The 26,813-nt window shown below is 39.3% G+C and overlaps 1 protein-coding gene across 2 annotated transcripts in view; it reads left to right on the top strand.

Moving 5' to 3' along the window:
- Positions 1–24,536, top strand: part of RPF2 (ribosome production factor 2 homolog) — a 32,556-nt gene extending 8,020 nt beyond the window's left edge. For both annotated transcript variants that reach the window (XM_014866190.3, XM_070496290.1), the window contains 6 exons: positions 1,772–1,853; positions 2,800–2,876; positions 6,256–6,355; positions 15,257–15,359; positions 21,657–21,801; positions 22,565–24,536. In XM_014866190.3, coding sequence (XP_014721676.1) covers positions 1,772–1,853; positions 2,800–2,876; positions 6,256–6,355; positions 15,257–15,359; positions 21,657–21,801; positions 22,565–22,744 — 687 coding nt within the window. In that variant the 3' untranslated portion in view covers positions 22,745–24,536. The remainder of the gene's footprint in view (positions 1–1,771; positions 1,854–2,799; positions 2,877–6,255; positions 6,356–15,256; positions 15,360–21,656; positions 21,802–22,564) is intronic.
- Positions 24,537–26,813: the final 2,277 nt, after the last annotated feature.

Genomic DNA, 26,813 nt, shown 5'->3' on the forward strand with positions numbered 1-26,813 from the left:
ACCATTGTAGCACTGTCATATTGTAAAATCTGTAGCATTCTGTACTTCTTTTTTAATTTAGTGCTGATATGACAGCTTTTCCTACACTTGAAATTAATAAATCTCAGACATCTAGAGCTCGAAATGGCTGTGGAAACAGTGGTCATGTTGGCAATGTGGTTGAATTCCTCCTCCTGACCCCTCTTCCCCAGTCACACGTTTCTTATACTATCGTCCTGGAACTGTGCTTTAGAACAAGAGTTGGCAAATATACCTCCTGTGAGCGAAATCCCTGTGTGTGAGAGGCCTGTGAGCTGAGAATGGTTTTTACATTTTTAAAGAGGTTTTTTTTTAAAGCATATTAAAAGCCTAGAATATTTACTACCTGGCCTTTTGCAGATAATTTGACTACCCTTTCTCTAGAATTTTAGCTTATAAAAAGACTTCATGGAGAAGAATGACAGATCAGTACTGTATGTATGTGAAGGGTATTTTACGGAAAGCTTTGGGGTATTAGTCATAACATGAGAATGTAAAAAAAGATTTTAAGCAATCATTTTCATTGATTTGAGCATTTGTTTTTTTTTTTTAAGGATTGGCACCTGAGCTAACATCCGTTGCCAATCTTTTTTTTCCTTCTTCTTCTCCCCAATGCCCCCCAGTACATAGTTTGTATTCTAGTTGCAGGTCCTTCTGGTTGTACAGACTTGAACATTTAAAAAACGTTTTTTGAACATCTACTTTGTTCCAGACGTAGTATAAGGTACTTTCACATAGGATGTCTCATGTGGCCCTTGCAGATTTTTGCAGGAGGTGTTATTGTCCCTGTTACACATGATAAAACTAATTTTCAGAAGGTTGAACAGATCCCATAGTAAGTGGCAAAGCCAGAATTCTTGTACCTTCTGACTCTGCATCTAGGCTAGTGGGTAGTTGTGTGCTTGTTTGCTTCTGCTTAAATACTGGAATGAATGATAATCAAACGAGGGGCGCACACCTCAGGGACTCTTGTAACCAATGAAGAAAAGTTGAGGATTATGGTTGTTTCATCTGTTATTTAATTTTTTGTCATTAGTTTTGGAAGCTTTTCCAACTAGGACTAGACTAGAACACGTGGACTCTAATTTTTGTGCTGAGATTGGGAATCTCAATAAACTATCAAAGTGTGTGAGAGAGAGAGAGTATAGGCCTCAGTTTGAAACGAGCTGTCTAGGATAGAAAGCTCCATAACTGTATTTCCACTTCTCTCAAATCTGTAATGGAAGTCAATACTTTTGAGAACCAAATGGAGATGCTATCTCTTACTGGTAGGAACATCATAGATCTGTCAGTCTGTCCTTACCGGATGTACCACATGGAACTAGTCACAGCTGGGGTGGCATGAAGATTCGAGGGCAAGATTGCTGCATAGATGAAGTTTGCAATGAAAAGTTGCTAAATGTATTATAAACTCATGAGTCCAATTATAAACATCCAAGAACACCATTTTGATTACTTCATGTAGGTCCTCTATATATTCATGTGTGTTTTAAATGCATACTAAGATGCACCATTGATGTCAGTAATGTCCCATGAGTAGAGGCATTTGTTCAGCAAGTGAAATATTTGGTGTGCAGTTCCAAAACAACTGCATAGCTGAAAATAAATGGTCTCATTTTATTTAGTAACCTAATAGTTGTCATGTATTTTTAGTCTTGATCTTACATCTTTCTTTTTTTTTTAGTTCAGTGGTACAATTCTTAAGGTTCTTATATTTATGCATTGACCAAATGGGATTTCTGTGGTTTTACAGGAATTCTTTTCAAAGAAGTCAGATTGTTCTTTATTCATGTTTGGCTCCCATAATAAGAAGCGACCAAATAATCTAGTAATAGGTAAGTATCATTTACTTTTTAATATTTTTATTTATAGAGTCAGCTCTGTGACTCAGATTAATTGATGGTGTTGAGGATTCAGGAGTAACCAGTAAGCCCTAAGCTAGTTATTTTTTTCCTTGTGAATTTGAATAAAATTTTTTATCTACCTCTCTGCAGGCAAAGAATAGGCATGTAAATATCACCCTACCTGAAGTTGTAGATATTTTTCTAATATAAAACATATATATCCTGAGGCCAGCCCAGTGGTGCAGCAGTTAAGTTCACACATTCCGCTTCGGTAGCCCGGGGTTCGCCAGTGTGGATCCCGGGTGTGGACATGGCACCACTTGGCAAGCCATGCTGTGGTAGGCATCCCACATATAAAATAGAGGAAGGTGGGCATGGATGTTAGCTCAGGGCCAGTCTTCCTCAGCAAAAAGGAGGGTTGGCAGTAGTTAGCTCAGGGCTAATCTTCCTCAAAAAAAAAAAAAAAAAATATATCTCTCTCTCTCTCTATATCTCTCTCTCTATATATCTCCTAAATCAGTATTAGAATTAGAAAAAACAACGTGGCATACCTACCCACATAAATTAACTCTTTGCTAGTAAGTGTCTGTTGAATGAATACATTTGAAAAAGAAACCTTGCTTGGGTTTATTGAGACTTGTTCTTACATGCTCACTGGCTTAGGCAAGCCCTTTACCCTCTGTGGGGCTTCATTTACTCTTCTTTAAAATAAGGGAGTTTGGCCAGATGATCTCTGAGATCCTTTCTAGGGCAAAGATCCAACAGTCTATTCTGGGTAGAGTTGAAAACTTAAGAAAGAGAGGACATGTTTAGAGGGTATAAGGAGGAAGAAAAGAGGCAGATATTGAGACATTTTGAACATGCCAGTAACTGGGTACGTATAAGCCAGCTGTTTGCAAAAAATAAATGCTTAAAAGAAAATGTATTTTCTTTCTAGGTCGTATGTATGACTACCATGTGCTGGATATGATTGAATTGGGTATCGAGAAGTTTGTATCTCTAAAAGATATTAAGGTAAGATACTGATCGTAAAAGTTAAAAGCGTTTTGTGATGTTGCTCTTGGGTGAGAGTGACATCTTGTGGTGAAGAGTACCAATACAGTTTTGTACCTTAAGTGAAAAAGAACTTTGTTGCTCTAAAAGCACAATTTCATTTTACCTTTACTTTAAAAGGAGGAATATATTTATGGCATGTAACACGTATGTGGATCTTCTGGCTCTTAGACTTCGGTCTGGTTACTGACTCTTCTCTTGGCCCACAGTTTAAATGCTATGCTCTCCCTCTGAATTATCACGGCATCTATTTTATGGAACCGTGAAATACTAGAATTTTCAGTGAGCCCTGTTCTAACCCTAGGAAGCTCTGGCTGATTCTACGGTATTTTGGCTGCCAGCCACCAAATGGCTAGATCAGTCCTCCCCCTGAGGACTTGTATTTTGTGTCTCCTTTGTTTGAATGGGATTATGAAATAAAAAGTAGTTAAGTAGCCTCAGAAAAGCAAGAAAACTGTCCTAACTCAGCTCCTAGGTCCAAATTGGCTTTCTGCTCTTTCAAAACTCTGCTTCTGGCTTAATCTACTCCATCAAATACATTATTTCACTTAGACCTCATAGCTATCCTCTGTAAGGCTTATCGCAGATTTGTATAGATTTGGAAATTGAGGCCCAGAGGGATTCCATTGGTGACCTAGAGTCATACATATAGTAAATGGTATAACCAAGGTTAGTACTCAAAGACTTTGAAAGAAAGGAGATCGAAGTTTGTAATGGGAAGTTATGTAACTGTTCTAAATTTATGGATCTTTGAGGCTCATGGTATAGTTGAAAGAATTAAGCAAATATGTAATCTCTCCTTTTCTGAGCCTTTCCCTAAGAAGAAGACATGCCTTCTGGGTTTCCTGTGGGTTTGAAAAAAGGCTCGGATCAGATCCCCACTTAGTCAGCTGCACCAGCTTCCTCAGGTACAAGGGAGAACAGTGCTTGAAACAGCATTTAGAGGCAGAACACTTAGAGGCCTGTCTTGGCCGTTTAGATGCTGTTTGTGACCTGACAAGTCAGTTACTTCCCCAACCCTCAATTGCAGTCAGGTCTTAGGTAAGTAAAACCACATCAAATGAGATATGTGAAAATACTTATCAATGAATATAATATGTTGGAAGGTGTTTTGTGAAGTGTATAAGCTGTAATCTTTTATTACGGTGGAATCCATCCTTTTATTACAGTTTCTTTGGGACCATGCACGAATCCCTGGAGATGAGCAGCAGGTCCCCACTTCACCTTTACCACTGCTCCTAGCGTGGTCCCCAGTTGGTGCACATGAGCGCTGGCTGATGTCTGCATGCCAGCCCCTCTTCTCCACTTCGCTTCCAAAGCAAAGAAATACTTCCATCACTGTGCGGCTTCGAAACTGGACCACAAAACCATTATTGCTTGTCAGGTCTCATTCAAGAACCATTTGAATTGAATACTAAATAGTCACTCATGGAATATATCCATAACTATAAAATTCATTGATTTTTGAGAATATGCTTACATTGGCATCCTAACCTAGACTGTTAGCCAGTGTTCAACTTTTTACCCCATTTTTGGTTACAAGCTTATATTTGTAGTGTATTTTGGAGTTGCCTGTTTTGTTACACTTTGCTTTTATATTTATTTCTTCTTTAATTCTACGTCCTCATTTTTAGGACATCTTCACCAGGTATTTCTTTTCTCTCTGGCTTATTTTTGTTGCTGAGCATCATCCGTCTGTTAACTCGTAAGCAACAGGTGATCAGCGTCTGCCAGGAAGTTGAGTGATTATTCTAGGAGCCTGTTTTCTAAGATGGCCAAACTTCTAGGGATGGTTATTCTATGTAAAATAAACCTTAATGAATGAGATGATTAAAATTAAAGGCTAGTTGATTCTATTTTAGACAGGATAGAATACATTGCAACTGTCTGGGGATATCTTATTTGAAAAGTTTGTATATAATTTACAAGAATTATTTCCTTTTTTTCCTTTGTTTAAGAAGACCTAATTCCAGACGTTAGTTCAAGGCCTTCACATAATTATAGTATTTTTAGTATACTATATCATAGTGTTTTTATAGTATTTTGAATGTTAAGTGCCTTTCAGACTACTTAAATAAAGCTCATCTCTGTGGTTTCTTCTAGTTCAGGGTTTTCGCATTGGGAAAGATATCAGTGATACACACGTTAAGTACTGTTTCGCATAACTTGTTTGGTTATACTTTTATGATGTGTATACTGGGTCATGACTTAAAATAATATTTTTTATTACTATGCATTGTGGTCAGGATGGTTTGAAAGCCAAAGCTGTATTTGATGTTGCCTCACTTTCTCTTACTGACTGTCTGCTTAAATAGCCCCCATAGACCTAGGAGGAGCAGTGGAGGGTCCGGTAGGCAAAGATGGAAAATGGAAGAGTCATTGGATCTGGAGGGTCCATCTAGACCCTCTATCAGACAGACAGATCTTAGGCACATCTCCTAAGGATAGACCGTTAAAGTTCAGGGTTTGGAAGCAGAGAATGTCAACACGAGTGGTTATGGTGAACAGGGAAGCAACAGGCGACCTGTTGTCCTAGGGCAGAGGATGTTTGTTTTTTAGTCTTGTTTTTCTGGGTTTTTTTGCCAGGTTTGGATAATCCTTGATTGATGTCAGAGCACAGGTACTGGAATCGATGGGAAGCTCAGACCAACAGCTGTTCACCACCCTCCATAGATCAATCCTTCAGTTAAAGAATTTTTTCTATTTGATTTTTTTTCTTCTTTCACGTTGGTGGCTTTTAAATCCTCTTATTACTCGTGTCGCATTCTTATAGAAAATCCAGAACTGGACAAAATACTTTTTATAGTAAGCTTCAACCCTGCTGAGTGAGGCTTGCCCATACTTTCTCTCGCTTGTATAAAATTGTATTGCTTCCCATGTGAATGTTTAGTCGGTAGTTTAGCTTTCATTTAAAAATGTTATTTATGTGATACAGTAGGAAAGGCAGAGTGGTACAAATAATTCAAAGAAGTTAAATTTATTTTGATTCTGGGATGCTGGCTATTAGAGGGCTATGTTTATTCTACAGTAAGTTTAGCTTTTTATTTTATTATTTGCATAGAATAATGTTAAAAGGTAGCTTAGATCATTCTTTAACCACTAATTTGGCAGTGTGAGGGAGTGGAGTGAAAAATTATTTTTTAGTATAAAAATCTGTAAGTTTAAAAATCCCAACTCTAGTTTTAAGTCTAAAATTAGTATTCATAGACATAGTTTTAGGACAGTTAAGAAAATATGAAAACAAATCACTGTATATAAGTATTGACTGCAACACTTTAATTAGCATACAAACGGTTTAGACTTGATAATTATATAATTACAATTTTTTTTCATTTCGTAGAATAGTAAATGTCCAGAGGGAACAAAACCTATGTTAATATTTGCTGGTGATGATTTTGATGTAACAGAAGACTACAGAAGGCTAAAAAGTCTCCTTATTGGTAAGTATTTTAATATTTACTCCAAGTAGGGGGAGCTCAAGTGGACAGTCTAAGATGTCACTGGGGCACTTTCCACTTCGCTCTAGGTATACAGCTTTTTCTTCCTCCTTTTTCTTCCTGATCTCTTTTTTTCCTTTTCGTTATCTTCTTTATTCCCCACTAGCAACAGGGGACAGTTAAAGGGATGTTATATTCTATGGATCATTATTATTTTTAGTAACTTTGGTATCAACCTATTTATATAGCATTTTACACTTTATAAAATGCTTGCACCCACCTCCTGTCATTATTATCATTAAATTAAATTCAGAAAATTGGAAAGTTAGATTTTCAAGATTGTTATAAACCACTCACTTCCAACTCGGAAATCTCTGTTACTTTTTCTTAGTTTGATGTATGACTTTTCACGTTACGACCCCACATAACTTGCTTTTTTGATCTCCTTCCTCCCTCTTCCATTAAAAAAGTGGTTTATTGAAAGTATACCATGCCCGTTCGTATTGTCTTTTCTGATTTCATTCTTATTTATCTGGTTTCTTTGGTTCTTGCAAGTTTCAGATCAACTTTCTTTCCCAGGAAACCCTCAGTGACCTCCCTGGCTCCTTTTATTTCATTATCTTCGTCATCCTAAGTGTCAGGCCTGTACGTTATATATGTTGCTTCATTTTCACAATAACCTTGTAAGGTGGTTTTGGAGTTGACTTACTCTTAGTGAACTATGCTGGGTCCTAATGATTTATATAATGACTACATCCTTGCCTATGTGTTGACAAGTCACCTTCTTAAAATCCAGTCTACGGTTACTGTCATTATCTGGGATTCACATTAAATTTATCAATTTTAAACCGCTTTTTCTGCCCTATTTTGAAAAGCTGGCACTTTCGTTCTCCATGATTTCTTAAAGGTTACTAATACTTAATATTCTGTGATCACATCTGCCAGCTCTTTTCTAACTCTGGAAAGTAATTTAGTTTGTCCCTAGAGATATGAAGTTTTCTGATACTCAGCAGCATTTTCTTAAGTTTAAATAATTTATTCCATTTGTGCTTTTCTTGCACCATTCTTATAAGCTATGACACTTTTTTGGTTGCCTTTCTTTGGGATTTTTAGATACAGTAGTCTAGATCACTTTTTAAAAGTTATTAGAGTATATGTTATAAATAAATTAAATTGTGTACATGCTCTTTACAAATCTGAGCCGACTGAAAAAGGTTTGTAGACAGACTCATTTCTGTCATTTTCCTTACTTGAGATTTTGTTGTTAGTGCTGTTGAGTGGATTCTGACTCCTGGTGACCCTGTGTGCAGCAGAGTGAAACACGACCCGGTCTTTTTGTACTATCCTGTCACCCTCTAGCACTAGGTCAACCAATACTCTGTTGCTACTCATAGGGTTTTTTTTTTTCTTTTTTTCTGCTTTTTCTCCCCAAATCCCCCCAGTACATAGTTATATATTTTAGTTGTGGGTCCTTTTAGTTGTTGTATGTGGGACACTGCCTTAACATGGCCTAATGAGTGGTCCCATGTCCACGCCCAGGATCCGACCCAGCGAAGCCCTGGGCCGCCGAAGCTGAGCGCGCACTTAACCACTCAGCTATGGGGCCGGCCCCTACTCGTAGAGTTTTCATGGCCAATTTTTTTCCAAAGCGGGTGGCCAGGTCCTTCTTCCTAGTCTGTCTTTGTCTGGAAGCTCCAATGAAACCTGTCCACCATGGGTGACTCTCCTGGTATTTGAAATACTGGTGGTGTAGCTTTCAGTATCACAGCATGACAACCAACAGGTGGGTAGAATGGTTCCCTGACCAGGAAGTGAACCCAGGCCATGGCGTTGAGAGCACCGAATCCTAACCACTATACCACCAGGGCTGGCTGTTGGAATTACTTATGGTCTCATTGTTGGGATTACAATGTTCAGAACTTCTCATTTCTCTTATTAATGATGGCTATTTTTTCTTTTTATTTTATTGAGGTCATAATGGTTTATAACATTGTGAAATTTCAAGTGTACATTATTATTTATCAGTTTCTGTATATACTGCATCATGCTCACTACCAATAGTTTAATTTTTATCTGTCACCATATATATCTGCCCCCTTACCCATTTTGCTGACTCTCTGACCCCCTTCCCCTCTGGTAACCACTCATCTGTTGTCTTTGTCCATTTATTTGTTTATTAATTTCCACATGTGAGTGAGATCACACAGTGTCTGTCTTTCTCTGTTTAGCTTATTTCACTTAACATAATACCCTCAAGCTCCATTCATGTTAGTGCAAATGGGACAATTTTGTCTCTCTCCCTTTTTTTTTCTAATAGCTGAGTAGTATTCCATTGTATATACATACCACATCTTCTTTATCCTTTCGTCAGTCAGTGGGCACTTGGGTTGCTTCCACATCTTGGCTATTGTGAATAATGCTGCAGCTAACATAGAGGTGCATAAATCTCTTTGGATTGTTGATTTCAAGTCCTTTGGATAAATACCCAGTAGTGGGACAGCTGGATCATATGGTATTTCTATTTTTAATCTTTTGAGAAATCTCTATACTGTTTTCCATAGTAGCTGCACCACTTTGCATTCCCATCAGCATTGTGTGAGGGTTCCCTTTTCTCCACATCCTCTCCAACATTTGTTATTTTTTGTCTTGGTAATTATAGAATAATGGCTATTTTTTAAAAAACTGAGTACAAATGTTATCTGTTTAATCCTTAATAAAGCTCTTGAGTTTGATGACATTCCATTTTACAGATGGAAAAATGGAGAGTCAGAGAGCTGGTAAGTATGTGAGTCAGAATCAAAACCCAAAACCTGAGCTTTCCTGCCTCTGTTGTTCATCTTGCCCAAGGTGAACAGTTCCCTTGAGAGTCTTTGCTATAGGTTCTTACCTGTACTTTTCATGAATTAAAAATCATAATAATGACCACCATTTCCTTCTTCCAACATTACATACCCCCAAATACCAAGGGTGTTTTTTCAGCCAAGGTTTCTATTACTTGTATTCCATTGGCCCAGATTTCCTGTCTTTTTTTCCTCTAGTTCTTCCGTGTAATTATTAACTGTCAGTAAGGGGAGTACTTATACTATAATTTGTTATAACAGAGAGGGCTTTTGTTTAAATGGTTTTTATAAAAACTTTATCTTATTTTGTGCTTCCACTAGATGGCAGGAATGACCACATAATGCAGTGATGAGGGTGAGGGAGCGAAAACCAAAAAGGAATCTGGGGAAAGCCCGAGAAAGAAAGGTAGAGGAATGGAGTGAGCTTCTCAGGCTCTGAGGGGAGTTGAGTTTTTAATATAAATATGAAGTAAGACGGCTGCAGACTTCTTGGTTTATGTCGTGTGTTCAGATGAAGTAAAGTAGAGCAGTAGGGAGAAAGAATTTTATCAAGGGCTCTCTTCCTTCTAGGAAGTTCTTCTTTTGTGTGTGATTCGCCAGAAAGAAAAGTTACCTTCTTAACTTTAGCATTTTCATGCCAGGTACTCATTTTGTTCATTCTGAATTTTGCTTCTGTTTTGCTTTCTTAAATATTATATAGATTTGTAGTTAATCTTAGCAGGTCCTGCTTTTCTTTATAGGAAGCCAGGAAATACCTATGTTTAGATTCAGTCCATCCTAATTTTTATGGTTCATTTTTTATATGACTATTCATTGTCTATAAAGATGATAGTAAATCAGGTAAAAGGTTAGTTTTGTTAAATGTTCGTTTAAGGCCTACCTTAAACTTAGCTACCTAAGTGGGTTGCTTTTTCTTTGTTGCCCTTATCTCCATCAGTGGTCGTTGTTTTAATTTTTTTTTAACATTTCTCATTTCCTAATTCTTATTCCACTTGAAAAATGTATAATAAAATAACTGCCATAGATTAGGTCAGGTAATTTATTAAATTTAATCCTTTCTGCCTCTCTACAAAGATAATTGCAGTAGTCTGTTCAGGCTGCCAGAACAAAATACCATAGACTGGGTGGCTTAAACGACAGAAAGTTATTTTCTCGTAGTTCTGGTGGCTGGAAGTCCAGGAGCAAAGTTCTGGTGAGGGTTCTTGCTGGCTTCTTGCTGTGTGCTCACATGGCTTTTAGTCCATGTGTGTGCAGGGAAGGCAGAAAGGGAGAGAGAGACCGAGGAAAGAGGGTGGCAGTTTTCTAGTGTCTCTTCTTATAAGGGCACTAATCCTGTGGGCTCAGGGCCCCACCTTTCTGACACACCTCATTTAACCTTAATTACTTCCTTAGAGGCCCCATCTTCAAATGCAGCCACACTAGGGTTTTAACATATGAATTTGGGGGAGACACAAACATTCTGTTCAGGTGCCAGCCCAGTGGCCGAGTGGTTAAGTTCACATGCTCCACTGCAGTGGCCCAGTGGTTTGCCGGTTCAAGTCCTGGACGAGGACATGGCACCGCTCATCGAGCCGTGCTGAGACAGCATCCCACAATGCCACAACTAGAAGGACCCACAACTAAGAATATGCAACTATGTACCAGGGGGCTTTGGGGAGAAAAAGGAAAAATAAAATCTTTAAGAAAAAAAAAAATTCCGTTCATTAAGGTAATGTTATTCCCATGTTATGGATGAAGAAATTGAGACTAGTTACCTAACTTGTCCGGAGTGAAGAGCTAGTAAATGGCAGAATCAGGATCTTATCTATTCTCTGACTCCCCGTCTCCTAGTCTTTCCCATCAACACCCTGGTCAGCTACCTGTGCGCTTTCCCAATGTGTTTACTCATGGACACAGGCACACTTGAGATCTTATTTGTGCTTGGAATTGATCCATTGAAAAATCCAAACTGGGGCTTTCCTTCTGGCTTTAATCTGTTTGTCTTCTGCCTCTTCCCCCTCCTTACTTCCGTTTAACCAGGTTCTTATCCTTATCCCTGTACTCATAATATGTCCCTTTTTATCTCAACCATTATCCCTGCCCATTTTAGAGTCTGCCTTTTTGCAAGTATTCTGAGTTTCAACACATTTTTTTTTAAAGATTTTATTTTTTCCTTTTCCTCCCCAAAGCCCCCTGGTACATAGTTGTATATTCTTCGTTGTGGGTCCTTCTAGTTGTGGCATGTGGGACGCTGCCTCAGCGTGGTTTGATGAGCAGTGCCATGTCTGTGCCCAGGATTCGAACCAACGAAACACTGGGCCGCCTGCAGCGGAGCGTGTGAACTTAACCACTCAGCCACGGGGCCAGCCCCTCAACATGTTTTAATCCATCACCCTTTTGATAGTTCAGACTCTTCTTGTACTGTCATATCCCCAGGCCTGGAATCAGCTATTTCTCTAAGGAGCCCTGGGTGTTTTTAAGTGAGAAATTATTTTAGAAATCACAGTCTGGGTCCTAGGGATTTTTTTGGGGGTTTGTCATTGTTTTTAGGCTTTTTTAGTGGACAAAAGTATGAAATATGTTTGTTTGCTAAGATAAAATATATCGTGAGTTCATACTGAAACTTCCAACTCAACTTTAGGACGAAAGGATCTTTACTTCATTGACCTCATGTATGTACCTCGTTTTATCCATGACAAAAATCCAGATTCTCAGTGACTCCACCGTAATTACGCATTTACTTTATACTGTACTACGCACACAGCAGTCTCAGAATGAGGTATCGGTATTACTGCTACTAATATGAATATTGAATGCAGTTGAAGGTTTTTTGATTTTTGTGGTTTTTTTCCAGTTCTGTTTGTCTATAAGATACATCCTATTAGGAATAAATGGTCAAATTTCTGTGTTTTGAAGTCACTTGAAGAGTTCTTTTCTGTATGATAATGCCTCCAGCTCAATCTCAATACACAGGTTCATTTCATTTTGTTTTCAATTGTTGGGGGATTGCTTTAAATTTTTTTCATTTTAAACAACTTTTGAGGTATAATTTACATACAGTCAAGTACACATAAAGATTGAAAATTTGATGGATTTTGACATAGCTATACACCTGTGAAAACACTACTGCAATCAAGATACACTTTCCATCATCCCCTAAAATTTCCCTGTGCCCCTTTGCAATCCATCCCTTTTCTCTACTCTAAGCAAACGTTGATCTACCTACTGTCGTAGATTAGTTTGCGTTTTTCTAGAATTTTAGATAAATGGAATCATACAGTATGTATTTTTCTTGGCCTGTCTTCTTTCACTTAATTTGTTTTGATATTCATCATTTTGTTGTGTATATCCAAACTTCATTTCTTTTTATTGCCAAGCAGTATTCCATTTATAATTATTCCATAATTTGTTTGTCCCTTCATCTGTTTATGGGCATTTAGATTGATTCTAGCTTTTGACTATTACCAGAAGAGCTGCTATGAACGTTTATATGTAAATTTTTGTGTGGATGTATGTTTGAATTTCTTTTGGGTAGATACCAAGGAATGGAATGGTTAGATTATTTGAATAGTGTGTGTGTAACATTTTAAGAAACTATCAAACTGTTCTCCAACATAGTTTTACCATTTTACATCCCCACCAAGAGTGTATGAAAGCTCCAGTTACTGCACCTCATTGCCAATACTTGGTAGACCATTCTTTTTAATTTTAGTTATTCAAATGGGCGTTGTATAGTGATAGTAATGTGTTTCCAGTAAAATCCACAAAATAAAATAGTGGTATCATTGTAGTTTTAATTTGCATTTTCTGATGATAAATGATGAACATCTTTTCATGTGCTTATTGGCCATTCATATATCTTTTAGCAGAGTGTTCAAATCTTTGCCTGACCTTTTTTTTTAATTGAGTTATTTGTCTTCTTATTATTGAGTAATAAGAGGGGTGTATGTGTGTGAAATAAGTCCTTTGTCTCTTTTTCTGGTATATAGCCTTTGAATATATTCTGTTAGTCTATGGCTTGCCTTTTAATGATGTTTAAAGAGCAATCTTTTTAAATTTTTTAAAAGTCAGGTTTTTTTCTAATGATATGTTCTTACTGTGTTTTAAGAAACCTTTGCATATTCCCAGATCGCAAAGATTTTTCTCTTAAATTTTCTTCTCCAAGTATTACAATTTTAGGTTTTACATTTAGGTTTATGATCCATTTTGAGTTTATTTTTGTGTATGGTGTGAGGTAAGGGTCAGTGTTCTTAAAACTTTCTACCTTCATTTCATTCTGTTTTTTCTTCTTTCCTTTTCAGTCTTAAAAGCTTATGGAAAAAGCACATATGCCTCCAAGGTTTGCATTACAAAAGCTGTTTCAGGGGAAACTGGAATGTACATATCTTGTTCCCCAGAATGACTCTTGACTTCAGTAACCCTACCACAGTAGTGAGTGGGGCTTTATTAACTTGGTCACTGAAGGAGAATCAGGTTTTGGCAAAATCATGGGAAAACTCTTCATTAATTATGATCAAAATTTAGAGCCAGCCCTGGTGGCTTAGTGGCTAAGCTCAGTGCGCTCTACTTTGGCAGCCTGGGTTCGGTTCCCAAGTGTGGACCTCTGCTGCTCTCTTAGTGTCCATGCTGTGCTGGCGGCCCACATACTAAAAAATAGAGGAAGATTGTCACGGATGTTAGCTCAGGGCAAATCTTCCTCAGGGGTAAAAAAATTCTATCAAAATACCTTGAAAAGGGGGGACAGCTTAGTGGTGCAGTGGTTAAGTTTGCACACTCTGCTTCAGCCGCCTGGGATTCAGCTGTTCAGATCCTGGCTGCAGACATACGTACCGCTTTTCAAGCCATTCTGTGGCAGGTGTCCCAGATATAAAATGGAAGAAGATGGGCACAGATGTCAGCTCAGGGCTGATCTTCCTCAATCAATCAATCAATCAATAAAATATTATATATATATATATATATACCTTGAAAAGTATATGCTTGGTTTTTAGAAACATCCCTGTGGGATTTTTGTTCAGGGGAGTAGGGAAGGGTGGTGTATACATGTGCGCACACACTTGTGTCTGTTTTATGCATATCAGTGCTGGGTTTTTGGGTTTTTTTTGGTTAACCACGGGAAAGAAAAAGCAAACAACCAAAGATGTGTGCACTGCATCACCTGCCTGGGGCAGCTCCTCCTGAGTAATTAAGCTGGATGAACTTTGTCTGTAACTTTCTCTTAGCTAAATATTGTTCATGTATTTCCATTTAGCCTCCTCGGGGTTCAATCTTAGCTTTAAAATGAGGGGCCTAAACTTGATCACTGTTTTCCAAACTTCTTTATGCACCACCTTCCTAACTTTAGCCAAGTCATGTAGTATCCATAGTGTTGTTCGCTAGAGATTTTTCTTTAAATTGACTCCTCTTTTTAAAAGGAAATTTATGTCCCTACCATGAATAGGAAATGGTATACAATACGATAAATAATACATAGGAAATTAGGTCTGCCTGTATGTCGTTTGAAATTATCTCATGTGCCACCAATGGTTTGATTACACACTGTAGGAAAACAGCCTACTCATTGATCTCGATGGTTCTTTTCTGATTTAACAGTTTAATTTGTTAATTTTTGCTCATATAATTGAGATTTCTTGTTAGAATTTTCTTACTTGTTGGCCTCCGCCATAAAACAAAGGTGAGTTTGATTTAATAGTCAAAGTTTGCATACCCATTTCTGTAGAAATTTGCCATCTTAGACTACCTGTCTTATAGATTGAAATTTTATCCCTTGCTATACATTTTTTAAAAAGTAATATCCGTGATAATATGATACACTCCAATGCTGAGCACTAGCTTAGAGGGAGAACTTCAAAACTGAAAAATTCGAGGGCTCACGGAACAAAACACAGAAGTAAAGTCATGAGGTTAAATGGTGGAGGGTGGGATCGCCAGACATTTTTTAGGGATCAGTTTTTGTGAAACCTGTCTTATCTCTTTAGGTGAGTATTAGTATATAAAACAGAGCATTTAGAACGTAGTTCTTTGTAACTGAATTTTAAAAGTGTGTTAGCCTTTTTTTTTTTAACAACCTAATATGTACTTGTAGATTTCTTCAGAGGCCCCACAGTATCAAATATCCGCCTGGCTGGTTTAGAGTATGTTCTGCACTTCACTGCATTGAATGGGAAGATTTACTTTCGAAGCTATAAGTAAGTGCGTTTCTTGGCATGTTTTTGTTAATCCTCAAGCTTGGCCCATTAGCGTGACTGTTTTATGGAGCTTAAACTTAGAATTGGTTTCTGGCCAAAAGTTTGTTTGGAGAGTTTGCAGAATAGCTGTGGCACGGCAGCTCCGTGCTGATCCTCAAGCCTGTCCTTCCCCTGCCAGCGTCTGCCTCTGAACCCCACTCTTCCAGGGCCCCAGAGCATCCAGCACTGCACTCCCTCTGAGCTTAGAACACTCAGTGAGTCTTCACCCCCCTGCTTTTATGCAGTCTCTCCTTATTTTTCTTGACCGGATTTAGAGCACCAAGCTGCAGGTCTTAGGCCAGCCAAAGCAAATCTCAAATCCCTGAGTCTAAAAAATGTAGTCTGGAAGGAATAAGGAGATTCAGTGGCTAGATTCATTTTATCCTCTGTCTCCCGTGTAGGCTTTCTAGCCCTACCCCCACCACAATATAAATATGGATCCTAACAAACTGATTTTGTTTTCATTAAAAAGCTTAATGAGGAGGCGGCCCTGTGGCCGAATGGTTAAGTTCACGCGCTCCATTTCAGCAGCCCAGGGTTTTGCTGGTTTGGATCCTGGGTGCAGACATGGCACCGCTCATCAGGCCATGCTGAGGCGGCGTCCCACAGCACAACCAGAGGCACTCACAACAAGAATATACAACTATGTAGTTGGGGGCTTTCGGGAGAAGAAGAAGATTGGCAACAATTGTTAGCTCAGGTGCCAATCTTAAACACAAAAAAAGCAGCTTAGTGATATGCTACAGTTGCACCTCTTGAGGTAAGCATGACTTTTTTTTAAAATTGAAGTAGAGGTGACATACGATACTGCGTTTGTTTCAGGTGTACTGCACAGTGTTTTGACATTTATTTACATTACAAAATGATCACCCTGGGAAGACTAGTAACCATCTGCCATCATACAAAGTTATTACAATATTGTTGTAAGCATGAGTTGTTTTTTCTTTGAGGAAGATTAGCCCTGAGCTAAGATCTGCTACCAATCATCCTCTTTTTGCTGAGGAAGACTGGCCCTGAGCTAAAATCCTTGCCCGTCTTCCTCTACTTTATATGTGGGACACCTGCCACAGCATGGCTTACCAAGTGGTGCCATGTCCGCACCCGGGATCCGAACCGGTGAACCCCGGGCCGCTGAAGTGGAACATGTGCACTTAACCACTGTGCCACCGGGCCAGCCCAAGTTTTTTTTCTTAACTAAGATAAAGTGTTGGCACTGACTGATAGAGCCCACACTTTCCTAGAGAATACATTGACTCCCCACAAACAACCTTCCTTTGAACATTGAGTTCAGACTGATGTCCATTTTGAGTTGTGCATGACAGTGCAGCCTGAGAGCTGACAGCTCAGTGTTGACAGTGTCTTCTGTGCAGTCATGCTGTTTGTGTGACCATTTGTGGACTTCAGCATTTCATCCATGGTTTTTAATTTTTTTCTTCTTCACAGTGGAATACATGGTTGACCAGCTTCTGTTGTGTGAATGTCCAAATGAAGCTAAATATTTACCTGTTTTGTTGGCAGTTTCCATCTTTGTCTCAGTTGCGTTGTGTCAGAGATATTCAGTTCTTTTCACCATATGATTAGTACCACCACTTCCGTTTTTCTATTTTCTGCTTGTTTAAATAATAATAGTGAGGGGGCCTGCCCAGTGGTGTAGTGGTTAGGTTTGTGCGCTCCACTTCTGCGGCCCGGGGTTCACAGGTTCAGATCTTGGGCACAGACCTATACACCACTCGTCAAGCCGTGCTGTGACAGTGTCCCACATATAAAATAGAGGAAGATGGGCACAGATCTTAGTTCAGGGGCACTCTTCCTCAGGCAAAAAGAGGAAGATTGGAGACAGATGTTAATTCAAGGCCAATCTTCCTCATCAAAGTAATAATAATAATAATAGTAAGGCAAAATACAATAAAATATCCACGTGATTGCAAGATGTAATTAGAGATTTTAATGTTGTTTTCAGCTAGTTGAGATTGAAAGCCCCTTAAGTCTGTTGTTTGAATTTCCAAACTTGATTTTGGGGCTTTTAAGAATATATTATAAAGTTGGTGACTCCTGTTTATAGAACAAGAAATAAAAGATTAAAAATCACTAACATAAGAAAAATCTTTTTGAAAATTTGTGTTAAACAAGGAGACGCTAGGGATATAAAGGAGCCAAAGATATAAAGGTAACCATCTTTGAGAATGAATAATAACAATAACCTAAAACTCTTTCATGTTGAACAATTTCAAAGAAAGTATTCATTTGTATCAGAACTTGTATTTAGTGAAAAGAAAGATTAATTTGTAAAGAGATGAAGAGATATATATTGGAGAAATAAATTGGATGGAAAATTAGCAAAGCAGACTTCAGAACAAGGATAAATTAGCAGTGTAACTAATATATCTACTCATCCACATACTTTAAGAAGAATATAATTGCTGGAATCACTGTTAGGTTGGCATGGCAGTTCCTATAAAGGAAAAAAAAAAGTTGGAATTTTTAAAATCAGAGACCAGGGGCCAGCCCCTGGCAGAGTGGTTAAGTTCGGTGTGCTCTGCTTTGCTGGTCCCAGTTCAGGGGTGTGGATCCCAGTGTGGACCTACACACTGCTCGTCAAGCCATGCTGTGGTGGCATGCCACATACAAATAGAGGAAGATTGGCACAGATGTTAGCTCAGTGACAATCTTCCTTAAGCAAAAAGAGGAAGCCTGGCAACAAATGTTAGTTCAGGGCTAATCTTCCTCAGCAAAAAAATAAAAAATGAAAAAAAACAGAGACTGCAGTGTAAAATTTTAGGTGTTTCATATATGCCTTGTAACGTCTCTTAGCTATTGATTTGAAATAGAAAATGGACAGTGTGGTTGACAGCAAGCTGCTACTGGGAAAATCACTAAATGTGGATCAGCTTAATCTCTAGGGGCTGTGCCACACTTGGGAGGGGAAGAAAGAAGTGTCCCAGGAATGAGCATCACTTCTGAGCCTAGTGACCTACTCTGGGCTGGGTCAGCCACATGACATAGGCAAGGCACTTCTCAGGGTATCTGTTTGTCATTTGTAAAGTGTAGCGATACCATTTAGGTAATTCTGAGGCCCCTCTGAGATGGATGGTCCTCCTTTAGAAGAGGGAGAGGGGTGCAAATAGAGGTGGGGATGTGACAGAAGTGTGTCTGACTTAGCGACTCCTCAGGCCAGTCTTGCAGGCTGCACCACGACGTCCTGCCCTCTTTCTTTTACTGCGAACCAGCCCTTAAGCAGTTGGTAAAAGATAATAGTTAATATTCACACTCATTCTTTGTGAAGGTTAGTAAGGCTTATAAAATGGTTTTGAGCTTTTTGGATGAAAGGACCTCTGAACGGGAAATAATGTTAGTATAACCTTTGACCTAGCCTTTTGGGGAAATAAATCAGTGTTACTGACCTCTTCCTCTGTATCCTATAATAATTAATTCCTTATACATGAGTGACTATTTGTATTCCTTGGAGAATTTTATTCACTATATGGCCAGAGCCATTAATATGAAACAGAAAATCTTCAGTAACTGCCACGTTTGCCTTTGCCATGGCATTGACTAGGTTTTAAAGGGAGAAATAGGCAAAACAGAAAGTGTTAGCATACTTTTTTTTCTTTTTTGAGGAAGATTAGCCCTGAGCTAACTACTGTCAATCTGCCTCTTTTCACTGAGGAAGACTGGCCCTGAGCTAACATCCATGCCCATCTTCCTCTGCTTTATACGTGGGACACCTACCACAGCATGGCTTTTTGCCCAGCGGTGCCACGTCCGCACCTGGGATCCGAACCCACAAATCCCGGGCCGCCGAGAAGCGGAACGTGTGAACTTAACTGCTGTGCCACTGGGCCGGCCCCAGCATACTTTTAAAAAGCAAACACAACATTCTAGACAAAGGGTTTAGGTGATGAAAATCTCTTCTGTTGGCGGAAGAGAGGGATATAGAAGGGAGGAATATAAGGAAATTACAGTTCAAACCAGAGTGGTAATGCCAGTCTTTCTCAAGAAATAGGCAAATAATATTTTAAAATATATAGAATTTGCCTATCAACATATCTAATAGCCTGAGCCCATTTGAGAGTGAAGGAACTGGACTGTTTGTCTTTGTGTCCCTGCACCTTGTACCATAGAGCTTGCAGAACCGAGTGTCACTTTTGATTTAGAGCTTAGAGGGAAAACCGAGGATCTGAGACGGAGATTAGGCTTATGATGTCAAAGTTCTGGACAGTAGATATTTGGTTGAAAATATAAAGGCCTGGAGTTGAAATGTCTATTTAAAAAAAAAAGCTACAGTGTGTATGATGGGATGCAGGTGAAGGGAATGGTTTTACTTTTGTTTTAGTGAGGCGGTGTTTAATAGTCTCTTCATTTTGCTTAGCGTGATTACAAAAATTATTTGTAAATTCTCCATTAATACTTTTCCTCTGAGAAAGAGTAAACGGGTTGCTTTTTAGAGGATTAACAATTGATACTTGTAGCTTCTAGATTTCACTGTTTGAGGTCTTACTGAAGAGAAGGGATGATAGGTCTGTCACCAGAAACCATATGCAGAGAACTGAAAACTGAGAGTTTCCTTCTGTTTCTATCTATTTGATCTACCAGGAAGCATGCTCAGTGAAGTGATTCAGACTAGATCATTTACACAGACAGTATGGCTCTGTAACTTAATTCTTCAATAAAGAGCAACATACGTAGTTATTCTGAAATAATCTTAATTGTATTTACCACTCAAAAAATTACTTTGTTAGGAAGACACCTGTATAAATAAAAAGATGCTTTAGTGGAGTTTTGTCATGTCCAGTGGTACTTGGGTGATCTGAATCCATAAGGTGTGCCATGAGCTGTTCTGGATTGCCAGGTTTCCCATTTAGCTGAAAATGAGCAGTTTTGTATTCATTAAGATATTAATCTTGATATGAGTTCATTATAAATATCATTTATTTGGAGGTACTGAAAATATGGATGCAAATGCAGCAGTATGTGTGATATGACAGTCATATGGTCACTGCTCTTAGATGCTTGGAATTCGATCTTAGGGAAGATGCCCTGGACCAGCCAACTTCAGCTCGTAAAAATATATCCCCCGCAGTGAGCCCGAGACAGGCATTCTCTCAGGTCTCTTCTCCTGGAACCACTATGAAGAGAGTGGCCTAAGGGCTCTTGTTCAGACTTTTTCCCTGTGCTTGCTCCCTTCAAGTCCCGTACTAATGTTCATTTTATCTTTTAATGTTCGTATAGCTTGTTTGTTTGTTTAATCCTTCTGCTCTTTACGTATCCTATGCTGGTTTGGGGGGGCGGGTTGCCTTGTTCAATTGGGTATAAATAGCTGTGTCTGACACAGTCTGTCACTATGGCTCTTCCTGCGATCGGTAAGTGTGCCTCCCGTGGGTGAACTGTATTGGTTGGCCGTCTGCATGTGACGCACTTTGGGCCCAAAGGGCTGCTAGTGAGCTTGTGCACACTCACTTCCTCCTGGTGTTTGCTGCTCTCTCAGGTATTCCTTGCTGTGCTTTCCTCATCTGTTCTTTCTCTTCTCTCATGGCACCTGTTGCCTCTCTCACACTCCAGCTTTTGCGTGAAGTAAGTGACTGATCTTTTATAAACATTGTTGTTTAATCACTTCTTTTTTCCGTGTGGAGATCTGCCCACTGTAACAAACTGAGTCTTTTAGCTCAAATAATCTTCAGGTCTTTCAGCTGTTCGTGTGGTGTCACTCACAAAAGCAATTTCCCAGTCTCCCCTCCTCCCCTCTCTGTCCCTCGATGTTTCCAGATCCAGAGCTGTTTGGACAAATGGTATCCAGAAAGTTGTGCTTTTGTTATATTAAGATTTTAAAGTTTATTCCAATCTACAGAGATCAGCAAATGTCTGTGCTATGAAGAAAAGTTGATTCTGAATGAGTCTTAGAGAAACAAGAATTTGTTAATCATGTGAACATAATGTTTCAAAGACCCAATTAAAATTAGTTTTATTACTTACGTAAATCTTATGTAAGGTGAAGTCAAATCAAAGGATTCTGTTTCTTAGAAGAATTGTCTGTCTCACTTGCTGTTTCGCAACAGTGTCATATACTTTTATTTTTGATTTTTAAAAAAAAGTGAACCAAAGAACACACTTGGCCTAAATGTATAACGTATTTAAGAAGCTTAGCCTTCCTAAAGATTTTATGTTATTTTATGGAACTGTAATTCTCTTGAACAAAAATATTTGGGAGTAATAGGACTTTTATCAGTCAAAGCAACATTTCTTTTTTCCTATTTCATAAAGGTTGCTGTTGAAGAAATCCGGTTGCAGAACACCACGGATTGAATTAGAAGAGATGGGACCCTCGTTGGATCTGGTTCTGAGGAGGACACATCTGGCATCCGATGACCTCTATAAGTTATCTATGAAAACACCAAAAGCCCTCAAGGTACATAATCAGCAGATTGGTGCCATATTTATCTGTACATTCCACTCTTCTTTCCAAAAGGGATTTGTGGCATATTACATTAGAGGACATACGAAAAAGAGATCAATAAAATAGATACAATTAGACTCTCCGAGCCAGGAAAAGGAGGAAGAAGCAAATAAGCCAACCATAAAAGATAATAAAAGAATTGCAGAAACCTAAGCATCAAGTGTGGCTGAGAGCTTTCTAGTAGCTCAGACTGCCAGTTCTCAGCCAAAAAGAGAATCAATTTTGGCATTGTGAAGACATGGGATTTAGAGCACAACATGTGTAACCCAAACTTGCATAAAAATGTGTTTTGACTTTTGAATGGTTTTAAAAAACAAATAGAAATGACGTCTCTGGAATGCCAATAAAGATTAAACTGATAGTTACAGTTCCTTAAGCTAAACACCGGAAATTCTCTTGGTGCATGACAATGGTTACTGTATTCTGTAGTGTTGCTTCTCAAAGTGTAGTCTGACGACAGTTTACCTGGGAATTGTTAGAAAGGCTGAATCTCAGGTCCCACCCTAGGCCTACTGAATTAGAATCGGCGTTTTAACAAGATCCCCAAATGATTTGTATGTACGCTTAAATTTGAGGAGAAAGGTCTATGGGACTATAGACTTTATATCATTGAAGGGGCGCTCACTATGGAAATAGTAAGATATTTGTTGTACACTAGATTTTTACCAGTTCATGGTAATAGAGACTATTAAATATATATATTCTTGTCTCATAGCCAAAGAAGAAGAAAAATATCTCTCATGATACTTTTGGTACAACTTATGGAAGGATTCATATGCAGAAGCAAGACCTAAGCAAACTACAAACCAGGAAAATGAAGGGGTTGAAGAAGAGACCTGCAGAAAAGATAACAGAAGACCAGGAGAAAAAATCAAAGAAAATGAAAAAACATTGATGCAACTTAGCTGATAACTGTGGTTTTATTGTAGGCTATTTCCTTAAGGGAATTATCAAGCATCAGTCATTTCAGAGATTTTTACAAGATTTTATTGTATATTTTTATAACATGAAAATTTACCTAAACTATGTATCGTATATATTATGAACAGTAATGTGCTAGTATTAGGTTGAAAGTAGGCCTCTCAACTTGCAACATTACACCCTGTGTGCCATTTTTCCTCTGTGTTCTTGTATTTCCCTCTGCCCATCGCACTGCAAAGTCCCCTGTCTCATTGGGTGGGCGGGTGAGGAGGGATCTCCAGAATGACCATTGGTGTCGTAGAGAATTTCTGGGTTAAGCTTTAGCTAAAGGGAAGAAGCCATGGAAAGTAGGAAATGGCCCAGAAGAGCTGTGTGCACACTCAGTGTGAGCTGCCTGGAAAGTTAACCCCATCTCCCACGATGTGCTGACAGCCTGACTTCCATTTTTCACTTTTCTGTTCTTTTGCCTGAAATTCTCCCAGTTAGAGATTCATTTGAGATTTTAAGCTTTGTGTCTTAAAACATAGGTCTCTGAGAGAGATGTTCACTACCTGATCATTGACAATATTACCTTACTATTGATTATTTTAAGAGATTCTGCTACCAGGTGGGGCCCTAACCCCTTCTCTGAGAGAAAGGAAGTTTTGGTAAGGGTAGAAGTGAGGAAGGAGAGAATGGCTGGGTTTTAGGACAGGGCACTTGAGGGTACTGGGTAGCCCTGGGTTGCTAAAGGTCACACAAAGGCCCTGGGTATTTGCACACCGAGTAGGAGTAAGCCAAAGCCAAACAGCTTGTTTCGAAATGTTCTTGAAGACTGGCGCTGGGCCTAGGAAAATGGGAAGAAACTTCGTACTTCCTCTCCTGGTGTGTTGCATACTTGTTTTCCCTCAATGTAGAGTTTAGCTTCCTTGCTTGAGACCTCAGCAAAGAAGCTCCTTTAAACAGTGCAAGCCAATTATGTTGTAAAAGCACAGACATCCATAAACCATAATTTGTTATATGAAGCAGAAATGCTTTTGTTTTCAATTCCGTGTCAAGGAGCTCCTCCATGCCCGTGTGTGCATGCCTTGTGTGAGTTTGTTGACACTAAGACAAAGCTAGGGCCTCAATTTTACCTGCCGTATCTTTTCCCTTGCAAACACGTTCTCTGGACTCACGTCTCCCCATCCCTTTCCAGATGGCTAACATTTTCCTCTTCTCCATAAAAATGAGGCAGCTGGTATCACTCATTTACACTTGTTGCTTGATTGTACGTTTAACCAAAGACTGAGCAGTTTTAGATCTGAAGCAGGCATTTGCATTTTATGTCTAAATGGGGAGAAAGAGCTAAAATGATTCCTATGTCCCATCTGCAAGTCGATGGACAATAGTTGGGAAGAAGGGGAGTCATGGAAGGGGCATCAGAAATGGATGCATAGTCTTTCCCTAATGCCTGACCCCTGACTGGTCCAGCTAATGCTAATGGAGATAGTGAATCAGGAGGCAAAGCAATGGGTCTGTCTCACCGGCCGCTTAGAGGAAAGACTCTGCCTCTCCATCAGGAAGACCTACCCCAACAATTCAGCCAATCTCAGTGTAAAGATGGCCACAATTGCTGTATATAGGATGTTGTCTTTAGGGTCTTTTTGTTTTAATCAACAACCCTTTTGTTTGAGATTTTGTAATGCAGCCTTCTGTTTCCTATGCACTTTTTATCCCTGATAATAGTGTGTCTGATAAGTGTTTGAATTCATTTTCTTCACTAAATATAGTATTACTAAAATCTAGTTCAAAGACTTTTTGTTGAAGTCTTTTTGTTGTAGAACCATCTGGAACCCTTGATCCACCATTTATATCAATGTTTTTGTGGGAAGTGCATTTTAATTTCCAGTTGTCCTTGAACTTTATAACATATATAAATTGGAGAATATGTATCCATTTCAATAGAGGTGGTAAATTGCCTGTCTTAAATTTACTTAACTTTGGATGTTAGTGGATGAGGAAAGCAGGTTAGGTTGTTTTTTTTAAATACCAAACTCCTTGTGTTTTTTCCTAGAATGTTAATACTTAGTACCAAGCTATATTTTTTTATTTTGTGAAATTTGGTTCGTTTTTATAACTTAAATGATGATACTTGTTTTCTTGGTGTTGAACATAATCCAAAGTAGAGATGTTATTACCCAAGTCAGGAAAGGAAAGGGGGAAAAGAAAGAACTTGCCTGAAGTCAACTTTCAATTATCTGATTATCTAGCTGCTTCTGATCTCTCCCTCCTTTCATTTATATTTTTAGCCAGTTCTCCCCCACCTCGAGGGTGGGGCCAGCAAAGGATTCACAGAAGCTTTAAAATGGAAAAAGTTAAAACCACTACTAAAATTTTACCAGTAAGGGGAACGTTTGTCTGTTTTTTTAATGCAATTTCAGTTATCAGTGCTTTGTCTGTTATAAAATTAAGAGCCTGCAAAAAAATACAATGTCATCATGTCCTTAATGCATTTTTTTTGCTGAGGAAGATTGGCCCTGAGCTAACTTCTGTTGCCAATATTCCTCTTTTTGCTTGAGGAAGATTGTTGCTGAGCTAACATCTGTGTCAGTCTTGCTCTGTTTTGTATGTGGGACGCCATCTCAAGAGTGGCTTGAGGAATGGTGTGTAAGTCTGCACCCAGGATCAGAACTCACAAACCCTGGGCCACTGAAGCAGAGTGTGTGAACTTAACCACTACACCACTGGGCTGGCCCCCTTAATGCACTTTTAATAGAGCATAGAAATGGTCAACACATGCCATAACTGCATTAAAGGCAAATGTATCCTAGCATATATACATTATGAAATTGTATAGGACATTATGTACATCCGTTGAAATAAGCTACTGTGAACGAGAAGATAAAATGGGATTACCAGCTGAGGTTTATGCCAGCTGTGAGAAGAAAGTCCACTTGCTTTTAAATGTATGTTGTTTTCCTCTCATACTAACAACTTGAGTTGTTTAAGTTCAAAAACAGCAAAGATAGCACTGTGTTTCCTGTACCACCCAGAGTGGGCCATGTCAGGAATTTTAACTGGGCCTCCGTTGAATTGGAGCCATTCTACACTTTTTCCGTTTCAAAGCCCTTTGAGGAAAAGTTTTAAAATATAGCATAAATGTAAGGTAGGCCTTTCTTTTTAGATAACAAACATGCATTTTAATTCTGTTTTTGTTCTGCTTCCTTTAGACAACTTCCCTCCTTCCTCCCCCTAAATCATCTCCCCCCCACCCCCACCCTTCACGCACACTCTGCATCAGAAAGTAGCTTCCAGACGGGAGGAAGGTCTGGCACTGTGCAGGCCCCTGCTGCTGAGCAGGGCTGGGCCGGCATGAAAGAAGGCAGATAAAAGGGAAATGGCAGAGCTTCTAGAACTCCGCAGTGAGGGTTTTTGCCAAGCAAAGATCAAAGGCCCTGAGCTTTAAGTACTTTACTGGATTGGAATTGATTCCTCAGACTCAAACCGAGCTTCTGAGGGCTCAGCGAGATGCAGGCTGGCAGATGTTGGCTCTGTGAGGCATGTGCTCCCACTCAGCTGGAACCCGGGGCTGCCGAGGCGCCACCTCTGGACGCCAGATCAGGGAAAGGGACCTGCAGCCAGTTAGGGCCAAGCGGAAGGGGAGGCTGTGTTCAGATGGCCCCTCTGTGCCTCTCACACACCTCGAGTGAGCTCAGAGAGAGGAGGCTGGGGGACAAAGCACAGCCTGTTTAACTGGTGTATTTGAAATGCACTTGCAAGATTCACCTTCATCGACTTGAGAGGTTTATTTCCTCAGTGTTTTGGCTAGTTCCCCAGAGTCACCTGACAAAGCAGATGGCAAGGTCACTTTAGATGACAACTTCCAACAGTGCCTCTGGCCCAGCCTCTCAGAGGCAGTTCGGGTTTATGGCGCTGAGGGAAAGAGTGTGAGAACACTGCTGTCCCCGTTAGACCCCATTTCTGTCCGTTTGGCTCATCACTTAAAGCTAGTCTGTCCCAAATGTGTCAGTTTTACCCACACACCTTCCTCCATATGGGGAGGCCTTGGGGAAGGAGTAGAC

This window comes from Equus asinus, chromosome 24, assembly GCF_041296235.1.
Source record: "Equus asinus isolate D_3611 breed Donkey chromosome 24, EquAss-T2T_v2, whole genome shotgun sequence".
In the NCBI taxonomy this organism is placed as follows: Eukaryota; Metazoa; Chordata; class Mammalia; order Perissodactyla; family Equidae; genus Equus; species Equus asinus.